The 16,611-nt window shown below is 39.5% G+C and overlaps 1 protein-coding gene across 3 annotated transcripts in view; it reads left to right on the top strand.

The window, feature by feature from the left end:
• Nucleotides 1-16,611, top strand: part of dennd1b (DENN/MADD domain containing 1B) — a 296,649-nt gene that overhangs the window by 246,232 nt on the left and 33,806 nt on the right. For all 3 annotated transcript variants that reach the window (XM_078218144.1, XM_078218142.1, XM_078218143.1), the window contains 4 exons: nucleotides 257-297; nucleotides 2,477-2,545; nucleotides 5,734-5,790; nucleotides 6,389-6,502. In XM_078218144.1, coding sequence (XP_078074270.1) covers nucleotides 257-297; nucleotides 2,477-2,545; nucleotides 5,734-5,790; nucleotides 6,389-6,502 — 281 coding nt within the window. The remainder of the gene's footprint in view (nucleotides 1-256; nucleotides 298-2,476; nucleotides 2,546-5,733; nucleotides 5,791-6,388; nucleotides 6,503-16,611) is intronic.

Here is a 16,611-nt window from a genome sequence, read left to right as displayed (position 1 = left end):
TTCATGAATAACTTGAGCCCATACTGGAAATGAACACATGCTGTTGGCGTCACTCTGTATCACAAACCAGCTGTCCAGCCAACTCAGCTAACTGACTCCCCATTAGATTTTGTGCACTGTATATCTGATAAACACTGTGTGCACAATCTGAAATATTTACAGCCCTTTTTTGCTCACCACATGAAACATGACTTGCATGTTTTTTTTAGTTTTAACGCAAGAAGTAACCGTAGAACCTTTTTTTAATTATCCACAGGAAGTTCAAAGTCTTACCAACAATGGATGCACACAGTCAAGGTGAGGATGATATGCCTGTTGATGCTGATCAGCAACATACACTTGTTTCTAGTTATCGTCACTCTAGCATTGTCAGCAGCAAATAATCTTTCCACAGTGATAATCTTCAAATAAAAATTGGATGGGGATTTGGCACATTAGTTCAGCACTTTTTTTGTATTCTTTGGGTCCTGAACCAGCCTCGGCTTGACAGGGTGATTTTCAATCCTGCCTAAAGCTACCCTGGTGGCATGAGAGATACATATATTTGGCATGGATTCATAATGATTGTAGCTCAATGCAAAGCCATTGTAAATTTGCAATCTCCTGGAGAATCCACAAGGATGATTGAAAAGGAAGTTTAGTGGATGATAAGATGCAGAAGCCACTGCCCTGAAGTTAGGATATGATTTGTGGAATAACTATCTCTTCACCTTGTGTGGCATATCAACACACTATTTCCCGCAATGTTAGCAACAAATCATATCTGCTACTTGCGCAGTTTTAAGTGACGATAACTCTCAAAAACGATGCATTTATTGAGATGTGTTGTGTGAAATACATCAGAGGCCTTTTGTGTCATTAAAGTGCAAAGTATGCTTTGTGGGATATGAATTCAGGGTGAAATTTCTGACCAATTAACTTCTCGGGGTGGTTTACATACAAAAAACGTGGCCCCTCGTTCTCCCATCCATTCCCCACATTGATAAAATTAAAGAAAGCCAAGTGAAAGAATGGTGTTGTCCATGAACATTTCTTATATGGAAGTATAATTAGTGTGTCCATCCATATTATAGTCACCTTGAATTTCAAAAGGTGTCATTAAAATCAGCAAATGTATTTTTAAACATTACCGACAATAAATTATCCTGAAGATAAAGTGAGTGTTCAAAGTCCTCTACTGTACTTAATATACCACAGCTCAATAAATGCAATGTGTCGCCATTTGTGAGGGATATTATCACTTATCATATATGTGGTAACATCACGTGACATAATCTGTTGACTTGCTATACAAAATGACGAAATGGCTACTCCACAAATCATGTTCTAATTTCAGAACAATAACTTCCATTTCTATCATCCAGTCATCCTCATGGATTTTAAACTTGAACAGATACGTCTAACATTGATGGGCCTTACAAATGTGTCTCGTCCTAGGGGATACTGTTTTGACTTATGCATGCATGTGAAATTCTATCATTCATGATTTCCAGCCTACAATAAATAAACGTGACTGAGGATAAACCTGCTAAGTGAGCAGAATCCAATTGGCTGTGCAAGACCATCTTACTGGCCCGCTGCCCCAGTTGATCAACGTATCAAGCCGGGGAGATAGTGGGCGAGGGTTAAAATCACAAATTGGTTTGCTACCCTCTCGACCCTATTTTGCCGGTGAGATCAGCTTCGTAACCCGGGCCTGAAGCCGATTAACAAGAATTAAAAGCACTTACCTTGGCATCTTCCGGCCTCCTGGAATCTTCCCCCTTACAGTGTGACGGCATGTGGGCAAGAATGACTGCTACTCTGCAGTAACGGGGACCAGGCGCCATGGCCACACTGGGGGGGAACAGAAGCCATTGACCCACTTCCAATTCCTTAGGACCAGGTCTGACTCCAATCAGTGGAGAGTTTGCCCCCTGATACCCATTGATCTCCAGTTTCGCTAGGGTTCCTTGATGCCGCACGCAGTCGAATGCGGCCTTGATGTCAAGGACTGTCACTCTCAGCTCACCTCAATGTGGCACTGAAGTGTCAGCCTATATTATGTGCTGAGGTCCTGGACTGAGACTTCGACTTGTGACATGACTCAGATAAAAGTGGTAGCATTCAGCAAAAAAGTAAGAGAAATTGGCAGAAAGCAACAGGAGCGACCCTAAAAATGATAGCCACGTAATAATATTCGAGGAACAGAGGGAAACAATAAGATGACTGAGAAATAGAAAAAGTATGGAATAGATTCTTCACAGGGGAGTCAAAAAATATTAATTTACGGAAGTTAATGGTTTCATGAATACCATAAAAACAAGTTTCCTGAAACCGAGCAATGACCAAAATTGTGAATCTTGTTTAACTTGAGTTAATTTAAGCTTTTCTTTTATTGTAACAGAATATGATTACAATTTTTTTCTGTCTAATTTGGAGGAAAATCACAATTTGGCAGAGGAAAGCAATCACCAGATTTTTTTTTCCTTTACAGAAAGGTGGAGCTCTAATAAATACAGTGATGACGAAAGCAAATCCTGCCATGAAGACAGCATACAAATTTGTAAGTCACTAAACTGGGTACCCAGCGAATACTCAATTTGGTTCCGCAATACTGTAGGTTGACTGTGACAATGTAAACAATTTCCTCATTAAGTGGGACAGTTGCATGTGTTGGTCACATATTTTGACATACATTATACTTAAAGATAAACTCCGCTCCTACGGGAGAACAATCTGTGATCCTCTTGTTGATCGTAAGTCTCAGTCTTGACGTTTTGCAGATGTTGAAATCTCTGGGACTGAAGCCTTCAGCCAAACTTCTTTACACAGAACTATGTCCATATATTTGCCTGGAAATGGGCACATCCCAGTTTTCTTCTCTGCTCGTCACAAAAATAGAGGCGGATTTGTGGGCCACCGTCTCTATTCATGATGTGACAAAAGAGGGAAATTGTGCAAAGTGATTGCTTCCATTTCACCCCATACTCACTATTTGAAACTTAAACTTTCCACTTTGGGTACAATTACTTTAGTCTTTTGAAGTAAGGTCATGGTTCAGGTTTTCGCTGCAACGCACTTGCATAATCTTGCATACATTTGTAAAATCTTCCATGGGGCAGCATTTTAGAAGAGAATTGCTTTTTTTCTTCCTCTTGCATTAAAAGATAATCCTCGGCATATTTAAGAGTGGTAACCTGGTACATATTTATTACAGCGAAAATGGGTTTATCACATGTAAACAGTTTTATTGATGGTGCCTCATCCAACATTTGAGTAATCCGATCTTAAATAACTAAAAATGACTTCAACAAATATACAGAACCATTTATTAGTTTCACTGGTGTGCATCAATCAGTTTCTTCGTAAATTAAATTTTTTATGTTTAAAAGCTTAAAAAAGGTGCTCACCCTTGCATCAAAACAAATCACAATTTGAAGAGTCTTCTTTGCAGGACACAAGCATAAAGTCGGCACAGTGATAAGCTTGACCTGACAGTGTGGCCAAATTTGTAAGTTGGCGGGGGCAGCTTTCAGCATCAAGATTGCCAAGCTCAGTTTGTGCAGGATTTAATTTATAATTGAAACTCTTTGGTCACTTGTGCTGGTTTGGACAAACAGCATGCAAAAAAAAACCCAGCAGAGCCTAGCTTTACCCAATATGTTGGAAAAGAGGTAACTGAGACGTCCGTGAGCGTAGAGGTATCTCCCTTTATACCATTCAGGGTGAAAGGCAATTCAAAATATTATCTACTGTTAATGGATAAAACATACTGATCTTTTTAATACCTCGTTCATTTACTCATCACCTAAACAGTAGCGTGTTCATTTATTGTTTTGCAAATGTTTCAATATTGGCTTCACGGACAATATTCATCCATCTGTTGCCTCTTTCACAAATGACTGAATAATCATTCACTGTCGTTTGATGACTCATGTTTGTGTAAACTTTGTAAAATTCACAAATCAGGTTTCACAGAAAATTGATGTTGTGTGAAGTTTATTTTGAACTGGTTACATTGGCTTTTAAAAGATCCGAGACATCATTAATACATAGCACATAGCACATTGCCCCAAAGGTTCTGTGTAACAAATTGAAGGTTGACCTGTGGGATTAGTGACATGATTAGCTCCCTATTTGGGCCAGGTACTGAATGGAGGCCTGGTACATTCCACATGAAGGTGAAATGCGTACGAGAGCTCTAATAATCTCGCTGAAGCCAGTCTTCTTTCAGCAACACCCTTTATTTATATAGTGAAAAGGCACCACTTCTGTGGCTACAGTGCACAAGTCCAAGCCCAGAGACCTACAGTACACTGGTCCGGGTAGAGGCAGCTGCTCCTTTCCTATTGGGCTAGCCCCTGCTCACTCCGTAGGGGAATTCATGCTGCATGAGGCCCACAGGGTGATCTATTGACAATCCCCAGTATCCTCCATGGCCATCATAAAAAAAGCCATGCAGAGATGTTCATGGAGCTGAATGTTAACAAAAGCCCTGGAGCAGGTTGCTTAGCCTCCCCCTCATGGAATGGAGTGACTCACCTGATGAAGGAGCAGTGCTTCAAACACTCATGATTCCAAATGAACCTGATGGACTTTAACCTGGTGCTGCGAGACTTCTTACTGTACCCGCCCAACCCAATGCCGGCATCTCCACGTTATGGCTCATGGAATGGTGCACAGTTTGACTGAAAATCTCTCACCATGAGAAGGAAACTTTCTCAAGATTGTTCTCCCACACCTTCCTGTCCAAGTTACCTTTGGACAGCCGTGCTGTAGTTTTAGTGAGAATTTATTTCAGAAGTACGCTCCACGATAGTCAGATCTGGACTCTAGTTTCAGGCAATGCTGGTGATTATAAGATACGAACACAATGAAACAACTCGTGAGGGTAAAGGTTGTTGAGTTAATTCTTTCAAGAAACGTAGTTTCCAAAATGGTGTTACCTGTTTGAGTTGAGTTGAAAAGAAATCGGTTAGAAATTGCTCAAAAGAAAATAAAGATTAATGTATTAATCTTTGTTTCTGTTCAAAAGTCATTCATCCACTTTCTTTGTTGTACTTCAAGGCGATAAGATATTTCAACGAGGGCAAGCAAGTCAAATAGATAATATTCAAAAGTTAAAAATCCAGCTGGCACAGTGGTTAGCGCTGCTGTCTTACAGTGACAGGGGCCCAGGTTTGATTCCCAGCTTGGGTCACTGTCTGTGCGGGGTCTGCACGTTCCCCTGGTGTCTGCGTGGATTTCCTTTGGGTGCTCCAGTTTCCTACCACAGTCTGAAGAACGTGCTGTTTGGGTGCATTGACCATGCTAAATTCCCCCTCAGTGTACCCGAACAGATGCCGGAGTCTGGCAACTAGGAGATTTTCACAGTAACTTCATTGCAGTGCTAACGTAAGCCTACTTGTGCCACTAATAAAAACTTTAACTTTAAAAACTTTAACTTTTTTCTAAAAAAAAGTTATAAATTTTAAATTATCAATCTAATATTAAAGGTTAGGTTCAATCATTTAATAAATGCATATATATGGTAACTTGACAGTAATTTTCTATTCGCTGTCTGACAAATCAACTGGCTCAGCAGAATTACTTGCAATTATTATGAAGGATGCTGTCCTTAATCCACAGTGAAACTAACTGGTTCTGGTAGTAACCTTAAAGAAAACCACTCATGACTGTTCAGATTTCATATTGAGAAATTTGTATCGCATTTAAAAGGATGGCTGTATCAAACCACTTTTTTTCTTCAAGGCTAAGAACCAGGCTAAGATGGGGATCAAAGAAGTGAAGAGCATGTTAAAACAGAAGGTACATAACATAGCTGACTTCAGTGACATTGCATTCTTTGAAATATCTAAAACAGCAAAGTTGCGAGAGACATTGTCTGCTAATGATTTGTGAAATTTGCTTCGTTCTTTGTTCAATAACATACATTTTTCATAACTGACCCTCAGGCTATCTTGATCTGTTATTGTTTCATGCTGAGGTTGAATGATCCCTTTTTTGTTTGCATATTTTATTACAGAAATATTGATGTCTCAAATATTTCTTGGAACAAAATGTGTATTTTGATGAAGTTGATTGTTTTGATATCACAGTTAAATGTCAAATTGGGACTGAAATCAGTGTGAACCTTGCATGTAAAATCTGCGTGAAACTAGCAGCAGACTAAGAATGTTAAATCTCTCTTCTATTAGCAACAAAGAGCATGACTTTTTTCTTTTGTCAATTAAGCACAGGACTGATTTTTGTGTCCCGAAACTGATTGTATTAAAGAAAACTACTTTTCTTGTTGGGTGGGCTGGTGTGGGTGCACAAAATAGTTTATGGGCGACAGGTATTTGGTCTTGCCTCAAGTTATAGAATTAAGTTGAGCTTCTGCTAATGGATTTTCAATTTTGCGCAGGAGACAAATGAAGATGATGACTTGCATCTTAGCGAGCGTCTATCGCCAAACCTGCAAAGAAGATCAAACTCTGATCTTTTACAGAACCGGCTTCCGGCCACCAAACGTAAACGGGTAAGAAAAGGAATTGGCTTGATTGTTCAATATTATGCAATTAGGGTAGTCGGTGACAGAGTGGTATTGCCTCTGGACCAGTAATCCAGAGAACTAGCATCCTCGTCTGGGGACCAGGGTTCAAATCCCACCATGGCAGCTGGTGAAATTTGAATTCAACAAAAATCTTGAATTAGAAGCTTAATGATGACCATGAAACATTGTTGATTGTTGTAAAAACCCATCTGGTTCACTCAAGTCCTTGAGGGAAGGAAATCAGCCATCCTTCCCTCATCTGGCCTACATGCATTCCAGATCCACATCCAGTGTGGTTGACTATTAAATGCCCTTTCGAAGGCCATTCGTGATGGGCAATGAATGCTGGCCCAGTTAACGATACCCACATTCCCATGAATGAATGGAAAAAAAGATTTATTTTCAAATCACATACTTTGTTTATATTCAGTTTAGTTTTGAAAACCTTTGCTAACTTATCTTTTATGGAATTAGTTACCATTAATTATCTTTGATGTTGCATTATTGGCAATGCCTTCCATTCTAACAAATGAACATTTGACACACACAATGTATAATGTGATAAAAATTTGAATTTACAGCATTTGATTAGGTGAACAAGAAACCTTAGGCTGTATTTTCCACTTGTTCCATTCAAACTTGCCAGTAGACTTCCTCTGGGATTTTGTCCTGGAGCTTGCTTTTGATGTGTTTCAAAGAGTACAGCACATTTCACGGGCCATATTCTCTTGAGAGGGGACTGAGATTAGGAGAAATGTCTTTACTCAAACGTTTATGAATCTGTGACATTGCCAGAAAGTTGTGGATGTTCCATCGTTGAATATATTGTAAGTCAAATTTCTGATTTCTCAGGCAAAAAAAAAGATACTGGGAGTGGATGAGGACGTGGAGTTGCGGTCAAGGATCGGTCTTAATTGTATTGAATGGTAGACTAGGTTCGAGTGGCCATATGTTCTAATTCTGCTCCTATTTCATATGTTCTTCTACATAAGAACTAGGAGCAGGAGTAAGCAATCCATCCTCTCGACCCTCATCCACCATTCAATACGATCATGGCTGATCTCATCTCGACCTCATCTCCATCTTCCTGCCCATTCCCCAAAACCCTTCACCCCACTACTAATTGAAAATTGAACTAGCTCCTCTTCAGTTTTGTTTGGTGTTTGGCAGCATCCACTGCACTCTGGGATAGAAAATTCATGACGTTTGAAGTAATTCCCCCTGATTTCTGTTTTAAATTGGCCACCCGTTAGCCTAAAACAACAGCCTCTTGTTCTAGGATATCCAACAAGGGGGAACAACCTCTCATTGGCCACCCACTTCAGCATCTTATGTATCTCAGTTAGTTCTCCCCTCATCCTTTTAAACTCACCTGATGAAGGAGCAACGCTCCAGAAGCTCGTGATTCCAAATAGACCTGTTGGACTTTAACCTGGTGTTGTGAGACTTCTTACTGTGCCCACCCCAACGCCGACACCTCCACATCATATTTTAAACTCCAGCAAGTATAGACTTAAACAGTAACTTGTGGTGGCCCCACAAGTAGAGTTATAAACAAAAATCCAGAAATTGCTGCTAAGGTGTGATGATCCTCAAGAAGTTCCCTGAAAATGGGATCATTTCATTTGGCTCTTGATTCAAATATTCGCAATGGCAGAAAGTTGTTTTTTCTCGGACTAAACTCAGCAGAAATTGTTGAGGGTTGTCCATTCCAATGCAAGCACAGACTGCCAAACTACTTTTCTTCATTAGACAAGTCCATCATCCCTGGAATCAATCTAATGAACCTTCTCTGAATTGCCTCCAAAGCATTTACGTTTTCCTCAGATAAGGAGATAAAACTGTGGGCAGTACTCCAGATGCAGTCTCACCAATGCCCTACACATTTGCAGCAGCACTTCCCTACCTGTGTATTCTACTCCTTTAGCAATGATTGCGAAAATTATTTTGCCGTCCTTATTAGGTTGCAACCACATACTAACTTTCTGCGATTCATGCATGAGGACACCCATATCTCTCTGCACCAAAGCATTTTGAAGTTTCTCTCCATTTAGATCATAAGTTGCCTTTTAATTCCTCCGACCAAAATGAATAACCTCACACTGATCCATGTTAAATTCCATCTGCCGAATTTTGGCCCACTCCCCCAACCTATCCGTGTCCATTTGCAATTTTTAAAATGTCCTCATTGCAACTTGCTTTCTCACCTACTTTAGGCCAAATTTGGCTCTTGTGCATTCTGTCCCCGTATCCAGGTTATTAATATGGGTTATCGAGGACCTGTTTGAGCAAGGAAAATATCTGTATACTCCCTCGTCGCTAAGATTGAAGGATCATTATTGAGTGCGAAAAAGCCTGAATTAGTAGGTATCTGTTAGAAGTTTCATATCAATGTCAAATTAGGAACAAAAAGTGAATGAAGTGAGGGAATAAAATATTAATTTAAGCGTGGGCATGAAAAAAGATGAATAAAAAGTAATATTTACAGCAAGTAAAATCATAAAGAATAAGACTCGTGAAAATTAACGTTCAGTTTTTGAAAAGTAGTTTGGCAGTCTGTGCTTGCATTGGAATGGACAACCCTCAACAATTTCTGCTGAGTTTAGTCTGAGAAAAAACAACTTTCTGCCATTGCGAATATTTGAATCAAGAACCAAATGAAATGATCCCATTTTCAGGGAACTTCTTGAGGATCATCACACCTTAGCAGCAATTTCTGGATTTTTGTTTATAACTCTACCTGTGGGGTCACCACAAGTTACTGTTTAATTTCCACACCAGTAACGGTGAGCACTGTTAGTCCCACCTTTCATTCTGCAGCAGAGTCTGGCCCAGTATGTTCAACTGACACGGGCAATTGAGACAAAAGCAAAGGAGGTATTAGTGCTTTGTTCAAAGCTGTCTTTATCCCGGCACTGTTGCACTTTGAATTCTGGAAGAGGACAGGCTTCTAGTGTTTATTTTGCTGCAGCTGAAACCCTCTTCCTGGCAATGGGCAGGTAAACCTTGCTTTAAATTGCTCTGTGTGTCTGCCACTAGCTGTATTCAGCTGTGTAAATGCTGGAATGGGTTAGCTGTCTGTAATGAATGCAATTAATTGGTGCCAATATAAAAATCTGCTTCAATTTAACATCATAAAACCTATTTGTCTGAACTAGTGTATGCCACATTGTGCTGATGCAAAAAGTATTTTTAACAGTTGCCCTTGTGCTGCTCTTCCAGTTGCGCCTTTCTCTCCCTTAAATAAATGACAGGTTGACTCAGTCATTGCTACTGTCTCCTGAGGCAAGCCCCTCTCCAGGCTCCACATGACTAATCTAGTCTGATTTGTCAGTGCAGTATTGAGAGGTTGCCGCGTTGCTGGAACTAACGTCTTTCAGATGAAATGTGCTGTCCGGCTATTCAGGTGAACCTAAAGAGTCTTGCGGTACTTGTTCAGAGGAGAGCAGGGAATTCTGGTGTCTCAGCCAACAATCATTCCTGAACCACCTTCACCAGATAGTGATTTATACCACTCCTAGTGGAATCTTGACGCATCCAAATGGTCTCCGTGTATACCCACCAAATGACGTGATTTTATTAATTTTAAAAAGAAAAATGAATTGGCTGCCAAGCATTTTGGCGTGTCCTGTGGTCCCATGGAATATGTTCTCTGAAACTCATCCTCCCTCCTCTTCCAGCCTCTCAATTTCCTGTGAGTGGGATGCTTTGATTAAGTTGCCACGTTTCTGTGCTGCGCATAATTGTTGGCTATTTCTGTTGAGAAGAGGGCTTTATTTCACATGTGCTGATGCTTTATTCAAGTGTTGCAAGCTGGGAATTATTGGTCAGGAATCGAATGTCACATTGGCGGCATATTAAAGTTCGCACAAGTTGCATTGCAAATACTTCAGAGGTATTGTTGCCACATATTTAACAAACAGCTTAGAGTCCATGTAACCATGGGTGATGGTTTCGTGTGTGGGAGATGGGCAAAGTCATGAATTTCAGAGCATCGTCTGCGATTGGCAGAAAATATTACTGGGCCTAAGTAAGCAGATGGTAAGCATCTCTGTTTACAAAACATTAAAAGAAGACTTTCATCTTTAAAATTTCCAGTTCACTTCCAAATCCTATCCCTTGCCAACTGCTTTGAGCAGTGTTGCTAGTACTTTGAAATCTCCCTCATTCCAGGTTTTTTTTCTTCCACCCTCAGGTGAACATGATTATTTTTGCAATACTTTTGAGAAAGGGTGATGTAATTATAGTAAGCTTGCACATGGTAAAGCGTTCTACAGAATCCTGATTCATTAAACAAAACTACACACTAGCCACAGGGCTCCATGATATGATGATAAAGCATTAAATGGCTGCAGTGAGGTCGTCCTTGCCAGCATTAGTTCCATGGAGGAGTACCACTGGCAGCTGCACGAGAAAAGTAACCAAATGGTTTCCGCTGCATCACTTGTTCAAATAGAAGGTAATCCTTTGTGTAAAAAATATTAAATGCACTTGAAGGCCTTTTTTGGTTTAAAATGAAACAAAAGTGGACAATGATTTCCCCCATGAACCATGTGAATATTGACAGTACTGCTTTTTAAAGATATGGCTTTAAATGATATGCCTTTGAAACAAAGTAATGGGGCGTGAGCATCATTGACAAGGCCAGCATTTATTGCCTATTCCTAATTGCTCTTGAACCTCCGCCTCAAAGGCTGCATTCCTGTGGTGTAGGTACACCTACAGTACGCTTAAGGAGAGAGTTAGAGAATTTTAACCTGGCAACAGTGAAGAAGTGGCAATATAGTTCCGAATCTGATTCAGTCAAATAGGTGAACCATAACAGGATAACAGAGGGGCAGTTCAGGTAGGAAGATGCACCAAGTGAATTAAGGACATTGACACATATGGACCATATACTGACCTGCATTTTCTTAGCAACATCACAGTTGTCTTTACGAAATAATAAATGGTCGTTCAGTGCTCCCTCTTCAATGTTTCATTCTAAGCAATGTGCCTCTTGTGCTTGACATATGTACTGCTTATATATCAGATATCTTTTATTTATATATATATATATATATATATGTGTGTGTGTCATGTATCAGATGTATAAATATATATACTACTCAGTTTTATTTTGCACAATTAGATTTGACAAAAATAGGAACCAAGGTTTGGCAATTACTAGGAGTGGTAACGTCTCACTGCTTAATGTGTTGATATTCTAACAGAGGCGTTAGTCCCCTTTATTTTGAACTACTTATTGCCTTAAAGTAGAGAGAGGACAGTGATACAAAAGCATTGGGACGTTTGTAGAATGAAGCATTGGTCTCAGTCATTTCAGGGTTCCTGTTTTGCAACTTTGAAAATGATCAAAATTGGACGAGTTCCTTGGAATGTAAAAGCTATGAATTGTATTTTGATTGAAATTGAGGTCAGACCAGTTTGTACACAATTTAGAGTTTCAGCATTTCCCATTGAGGCCGATTTTTGCTAGTTTGGAAAATTAACCCGTGAACTTCACACAGTCACACACGTGACAGTATCAAGTGGTTTTCAAAAAAAACCTTCTAAAGAAATAATTTCAATGAAGCCAAGATAAGGTTATGCAATTTGTAATGGAGTAAGAAAACAGTTTGATTACTGGCCTGAACGCCGAGCAGTGGTGACATGTCGAAAAAATCTATTTCTGGCTGAAGAAGCGATTAAAGCTGAGTTGCCTGTAATTATGTGTTATTTGCCAAAAACTTTGTGGTCTATTTTGGCAACAAGAATGAGTGACATTTTATGCTTAAATGGTTCATCATAGACCATTGTGCTGTGTCGTACGTTAGATCTCGCTGATCAGTGGAATTTTAAATAAATTGACTGTCACTTTGTAACTGGGGAAAATGTCAACAGATTTATTTGAGGCTGTAGATTAGGAGAAAGATTTGGCTGTCTGTTAAGTTTTATTATTATTGCCTTACAAAAGAATACAACTGCTTTTCAAAAGTACAGAAATTAAAATGAATTCTGCCTGCTATCTCTTTTAACATATTCAGTCTTGCATAACATTTTAATTATCTGCCAAAAAGTTGTTGGTTTTGTTCATACAGCTCACATTCTTAATGGACTGCCTGTGTCATCCTTGGTGACAGTTGCCATGAGTTTTCTGACACTTCTTCAAATGTAGACCACGCACAGGGTCTGTTTGAATGATTCCTGATTGTTATTAAAGGAATATATTCTCTAATTGTGCAGTGGCATTACTCAGAAATGTTTCGTTTTAAAATAAAATCTCAAATTGCTTTGATCTTTTTTTTAAGCATGAAAATGTGTTTTATTCTAAGAATTCCCCAATGCTTGTCTGGAGCCAGAGATTTTATGTAATATTCCAGGTCTGTGGATGTTGACAGCAGGGAGGCATGAATACCTGATATTGAGTTGCTTCCCCAATGTCACGATAATGCCCCCATTTTCCGACTGTTCGACTGTATCAAATAAATTGCCTTTGACTTATAGTGGGTTTCATAGATGTTTTCCAAGATGGTTTATGAAATTAGCGTTCATAGTTTACGATGTTTCCACCACTTAGAATTTCATTAGCTTATTGGTTTTTTTTGCCCCATTGTATTTTGTGAGAGTGATAACTTACAAAGGGTCATGGACAAAATCATAAGTTTCTGTAGTTGGGATAACGTGGAGGTGATTTTCCTCCAAAATTGACTAATTATAGAGAAGACCCCAGTTTTTTGGTTCCGCACACTGCTTTGTGAAGTAGTTGGTGGCTGGGTTACTCTCTATATTAGATGACAACATGAGGTAGTGGGAAAATTGTTGTGATTTCATGCTTTAGTGATGATAGCTTCCTGAAATGCGACAGAGCACAGGAAAAAGGGCAATCAACAGGCCAGTCGCATCCGCCTTTTAAATCTTTGGCAAATAATTATAACAGGGAGGGGGAATGGGGATTTGTGTTTCTCTTAATATGAACTATTGTGTGAAAGGGTTTGCTTTTTCCCTCTCGCAGTTCATTAACTTTGTTTCCTCTGTAAGTACTGCTAATGTTTAGCCATCAGCAGTGTAGTCAAGAACACAAGAACATAACTGTTATATCTGCTAAAAGCCCTATGCAACTACTGTCTTTATAATTAGCAATGTTTTCTCTCCTGCCAATTGAAGTTAGTTTTGTGAAATTCCAGTTACTGCAAAAACAAATAGTGTGCTACAAATAGCAAAGAATTTTCCTCATGTGAAATTGTTATGTTAGTTTTGAAGTTACAATAAGGAGGTTGTGTTCAAGTCTGTTTTTCATGAAATTGCATGCTGCAACCCACCATTTTTTGTATAACTAAACTCCGCCATCTTGTGGTCAAATGCATTATTTTCCTCATGAGTGTAGAAGGAAATTCACAGATGAGTTTAATCTTTTCAAGACAAAATAAAATTCTGTTTCTGAAGCTGAAAGCAATTTGAGCCTAAAACTCCGGTATAACCACACTTTTGTCTCCATTATGCAGCACTATTATTGTCATTTTCTTCTGTCCAGCAATGGGGAGACTATTGGGATTTGGGATTAAATTGAAAAGTGTGGAAACTGGAAATCTGAATTGAATCTGAAGTTGTGCTGCTGGGTTTTTTCATCATTGTGCTTTCAGTTATGTATAAACAAAAAATATAGTGGCACAACTGGAGTTACATGATTGTCCAAGGCACTGCGTGTGGTGGCACTGCTTCCTCACAGCACCCGGAACCCGGGTTCAATTCCAATCTTGAGTGACTGTGTGGAGTTTGCACATCCTCCCCATGTCTGGGTCAATTTCCTCTGGGTGCCCTAGTTTCCTCCCACAAGATGGCGGGTTAGGTTGATTGGCAGTGTTAAATTGCCCCTTTGTGTCCCAAGATGTGTAGGTTAGGGGGATTAGTGGGGTAAATATGTGAGGTTACAATGGTAGGGTCTGGGGTACGATGTTCAATCGGAGAGAGTTGGTGCAGATTCAACATGGGTTAAATGGCCTGTATCTGCACTGTAGGGATTCAACGACTCAATGATAATAAGGGTCATCTCTCCCAGCATGGGATTCACACATTGCTGTGTCCAATTCCAGTGAGATGTGAAGCCACATCTGCAAAGTGCTTGGTCAGTCCACTGGGACTCCCGAAAAACTTTAGAAACTTCAGGACGAGTTCTTTTTAATGTGATCAGAAGCAGACATTACTACCCTCGTATTGGGCATGCCAATACACATGAAGTAATTGATGGGCCTGGTACTTATCGGGATGAAGTAGTATGCAATAAATGCAGTCAAAATTGTAAGCGCACCAGTTTAGTTGGTATCTGAAGGAGAATGATAGGTTAAGGCGCCAAATGAAACCCTTTATCATAGCACTCAAGTTAGTATTTAGAACAAAGGAAAGTGGCTGCCGTCCCTGTTAAAGTCTGTACTGCCTTCCAACAAATCCTATCCTTTCAAGTCCTGTCCTCTCACGATTGGCTTGGCTGCCTCTTGGTGATGTGTCTCGTGAGCAAAATAAATAAAAGGTTTTGATTCCGCATTCCCGTTTACTGTTGTCATTTGTGAGACATCCTTAAAACCACGAGCGATAGGGTCCAGGTCTTGTGATATTGTTCTAATTTTTGTTTTAACCTGAAAACTCTCAGCAGAAGATGCAACCCCCTGCCTATTCTCTATAAATCCATACAATTTCTGTTAGTGTTCTGTTACATATTAGAAGGTGGTGGTGTTTCCATTGCAATACTTCATCCATTGCTGCAGCTATTAGCATTCTCTCCACTCATGTATGCCGGTTTTGCATTCAGTCATGCAATTGGGGAACAACTGAGATCTTTACTGAGATCCCGCATCAGGGCAGATGCAAAGCTCTCATTAAAATTATGCTTATTATCAATTTTTATTACATTGCTTTAGGATTCTGAATTAATATTTCCTGTTTTTTTTATTGATATTTTTCAGATAGCTCCTAATTAAAAAACAAATCCAATTAATATTATCCACATAACTTTTTTCTCCCAACTTAAGGACTTGCTATAAAATTCAGAATTGGCTTATTTTGTGAAAATATATTTTATCCTTTACTCAGCTAATTTTATGCCAATTTTGGCAGACTCTAGATTTTGAAGGGAAAGATAGAAGGGAAGATGTAGCAAATCAAACAAGTGTTGCGCATTCTTCATATTGATCTTCGGTTGCCTGTAGTTTGTCTGCAACAGACTGTAGCAAGGTGAAAGTAAAATTACTGGAGTGTGTTGGGTCAGTAACCAGGAAGACCTGTTTTGCATTGGACTAGAGTCCAGCTCTGGTCACTAAAAATACTGTGCCATCAGCAGCTCAATAAAGAAACCTTTTCAGAATAGCTCCTGCTGACATAATGTTATGGCATAACTTTATCACACGCGCTACCTCTCCGATTTAACTCATTTAATTGCCAGAGACATTTTGTGAGTCTTGACATTATTTGTTGATGACAGCATGGCTCTGTGTTTTCTGCATCTTGCTGTGAGTTCAGGGCTCCACCAGCATGTGTATAGTGCAAATTCATGCAGGTGTCATGCTTAGATCCCAGTCAGCAGGATCAAAGGATCTTTACTGAAGTAATGAGAATAATGTTCAGATTATTTACTTTCTATAGAATAGAAGTCCATTCCTTCATCCATTTTTAATTGACAATAGCAAAACTCGACCATTGTCTTGCGGCATATCTCAAAATATGAACATCTCTGATTTGTTTTACCTGATTAACTTCGAGGTAAACAACAAAGGAATTCTGTAAAGGGTCTTGGGCATGGGAGTTATAATTGGGTTTGCAATTTAAATTACAAGGACCACTTGCATAGAGAAAATTAGGGGCTGATCTTTTTGAGGTATCTTAAAATGATTAAAGGATTTGACAGGATAGACAGAGCAAAATATGTTCACTGGTGGGCAAGTTCAGAACAGAAGAGGAATGGGGAGTGGTGGGGATGACCTTAAGATTAGAGTTAGGCCAATCAGTCAGTTTTTATTTATTTTATTAGCCACAAGTAGGCTTACATTAACACTGCAATGAAGCTTCTGTGAAAATCCCGTAGTCGCCACACTCCGGCGCCTGTTCAGGTACACTGAGGGAGA

The sequence above is a fragment of the Mustelus asterias genome, chromosome 8 (assembly GCF_964213995.1).
Source record: "Mustelus asterias chromosome 8, sMusAst1.hap1.1, whole genome shotgun sequence".
In the NCBI taxonomy this organism is placed as follows: Eukaryota; Metazoa; Chordata; class Chondrichthyes; order Carcharhiniformes; family Triakidae; genus Mustelus; species Mustelus asterias.
The sequence above is the reverse complement of the archived record's forward strand: the minus strand, read 5'-3'. Positions and strand labels throughout refer to the sequence as shown.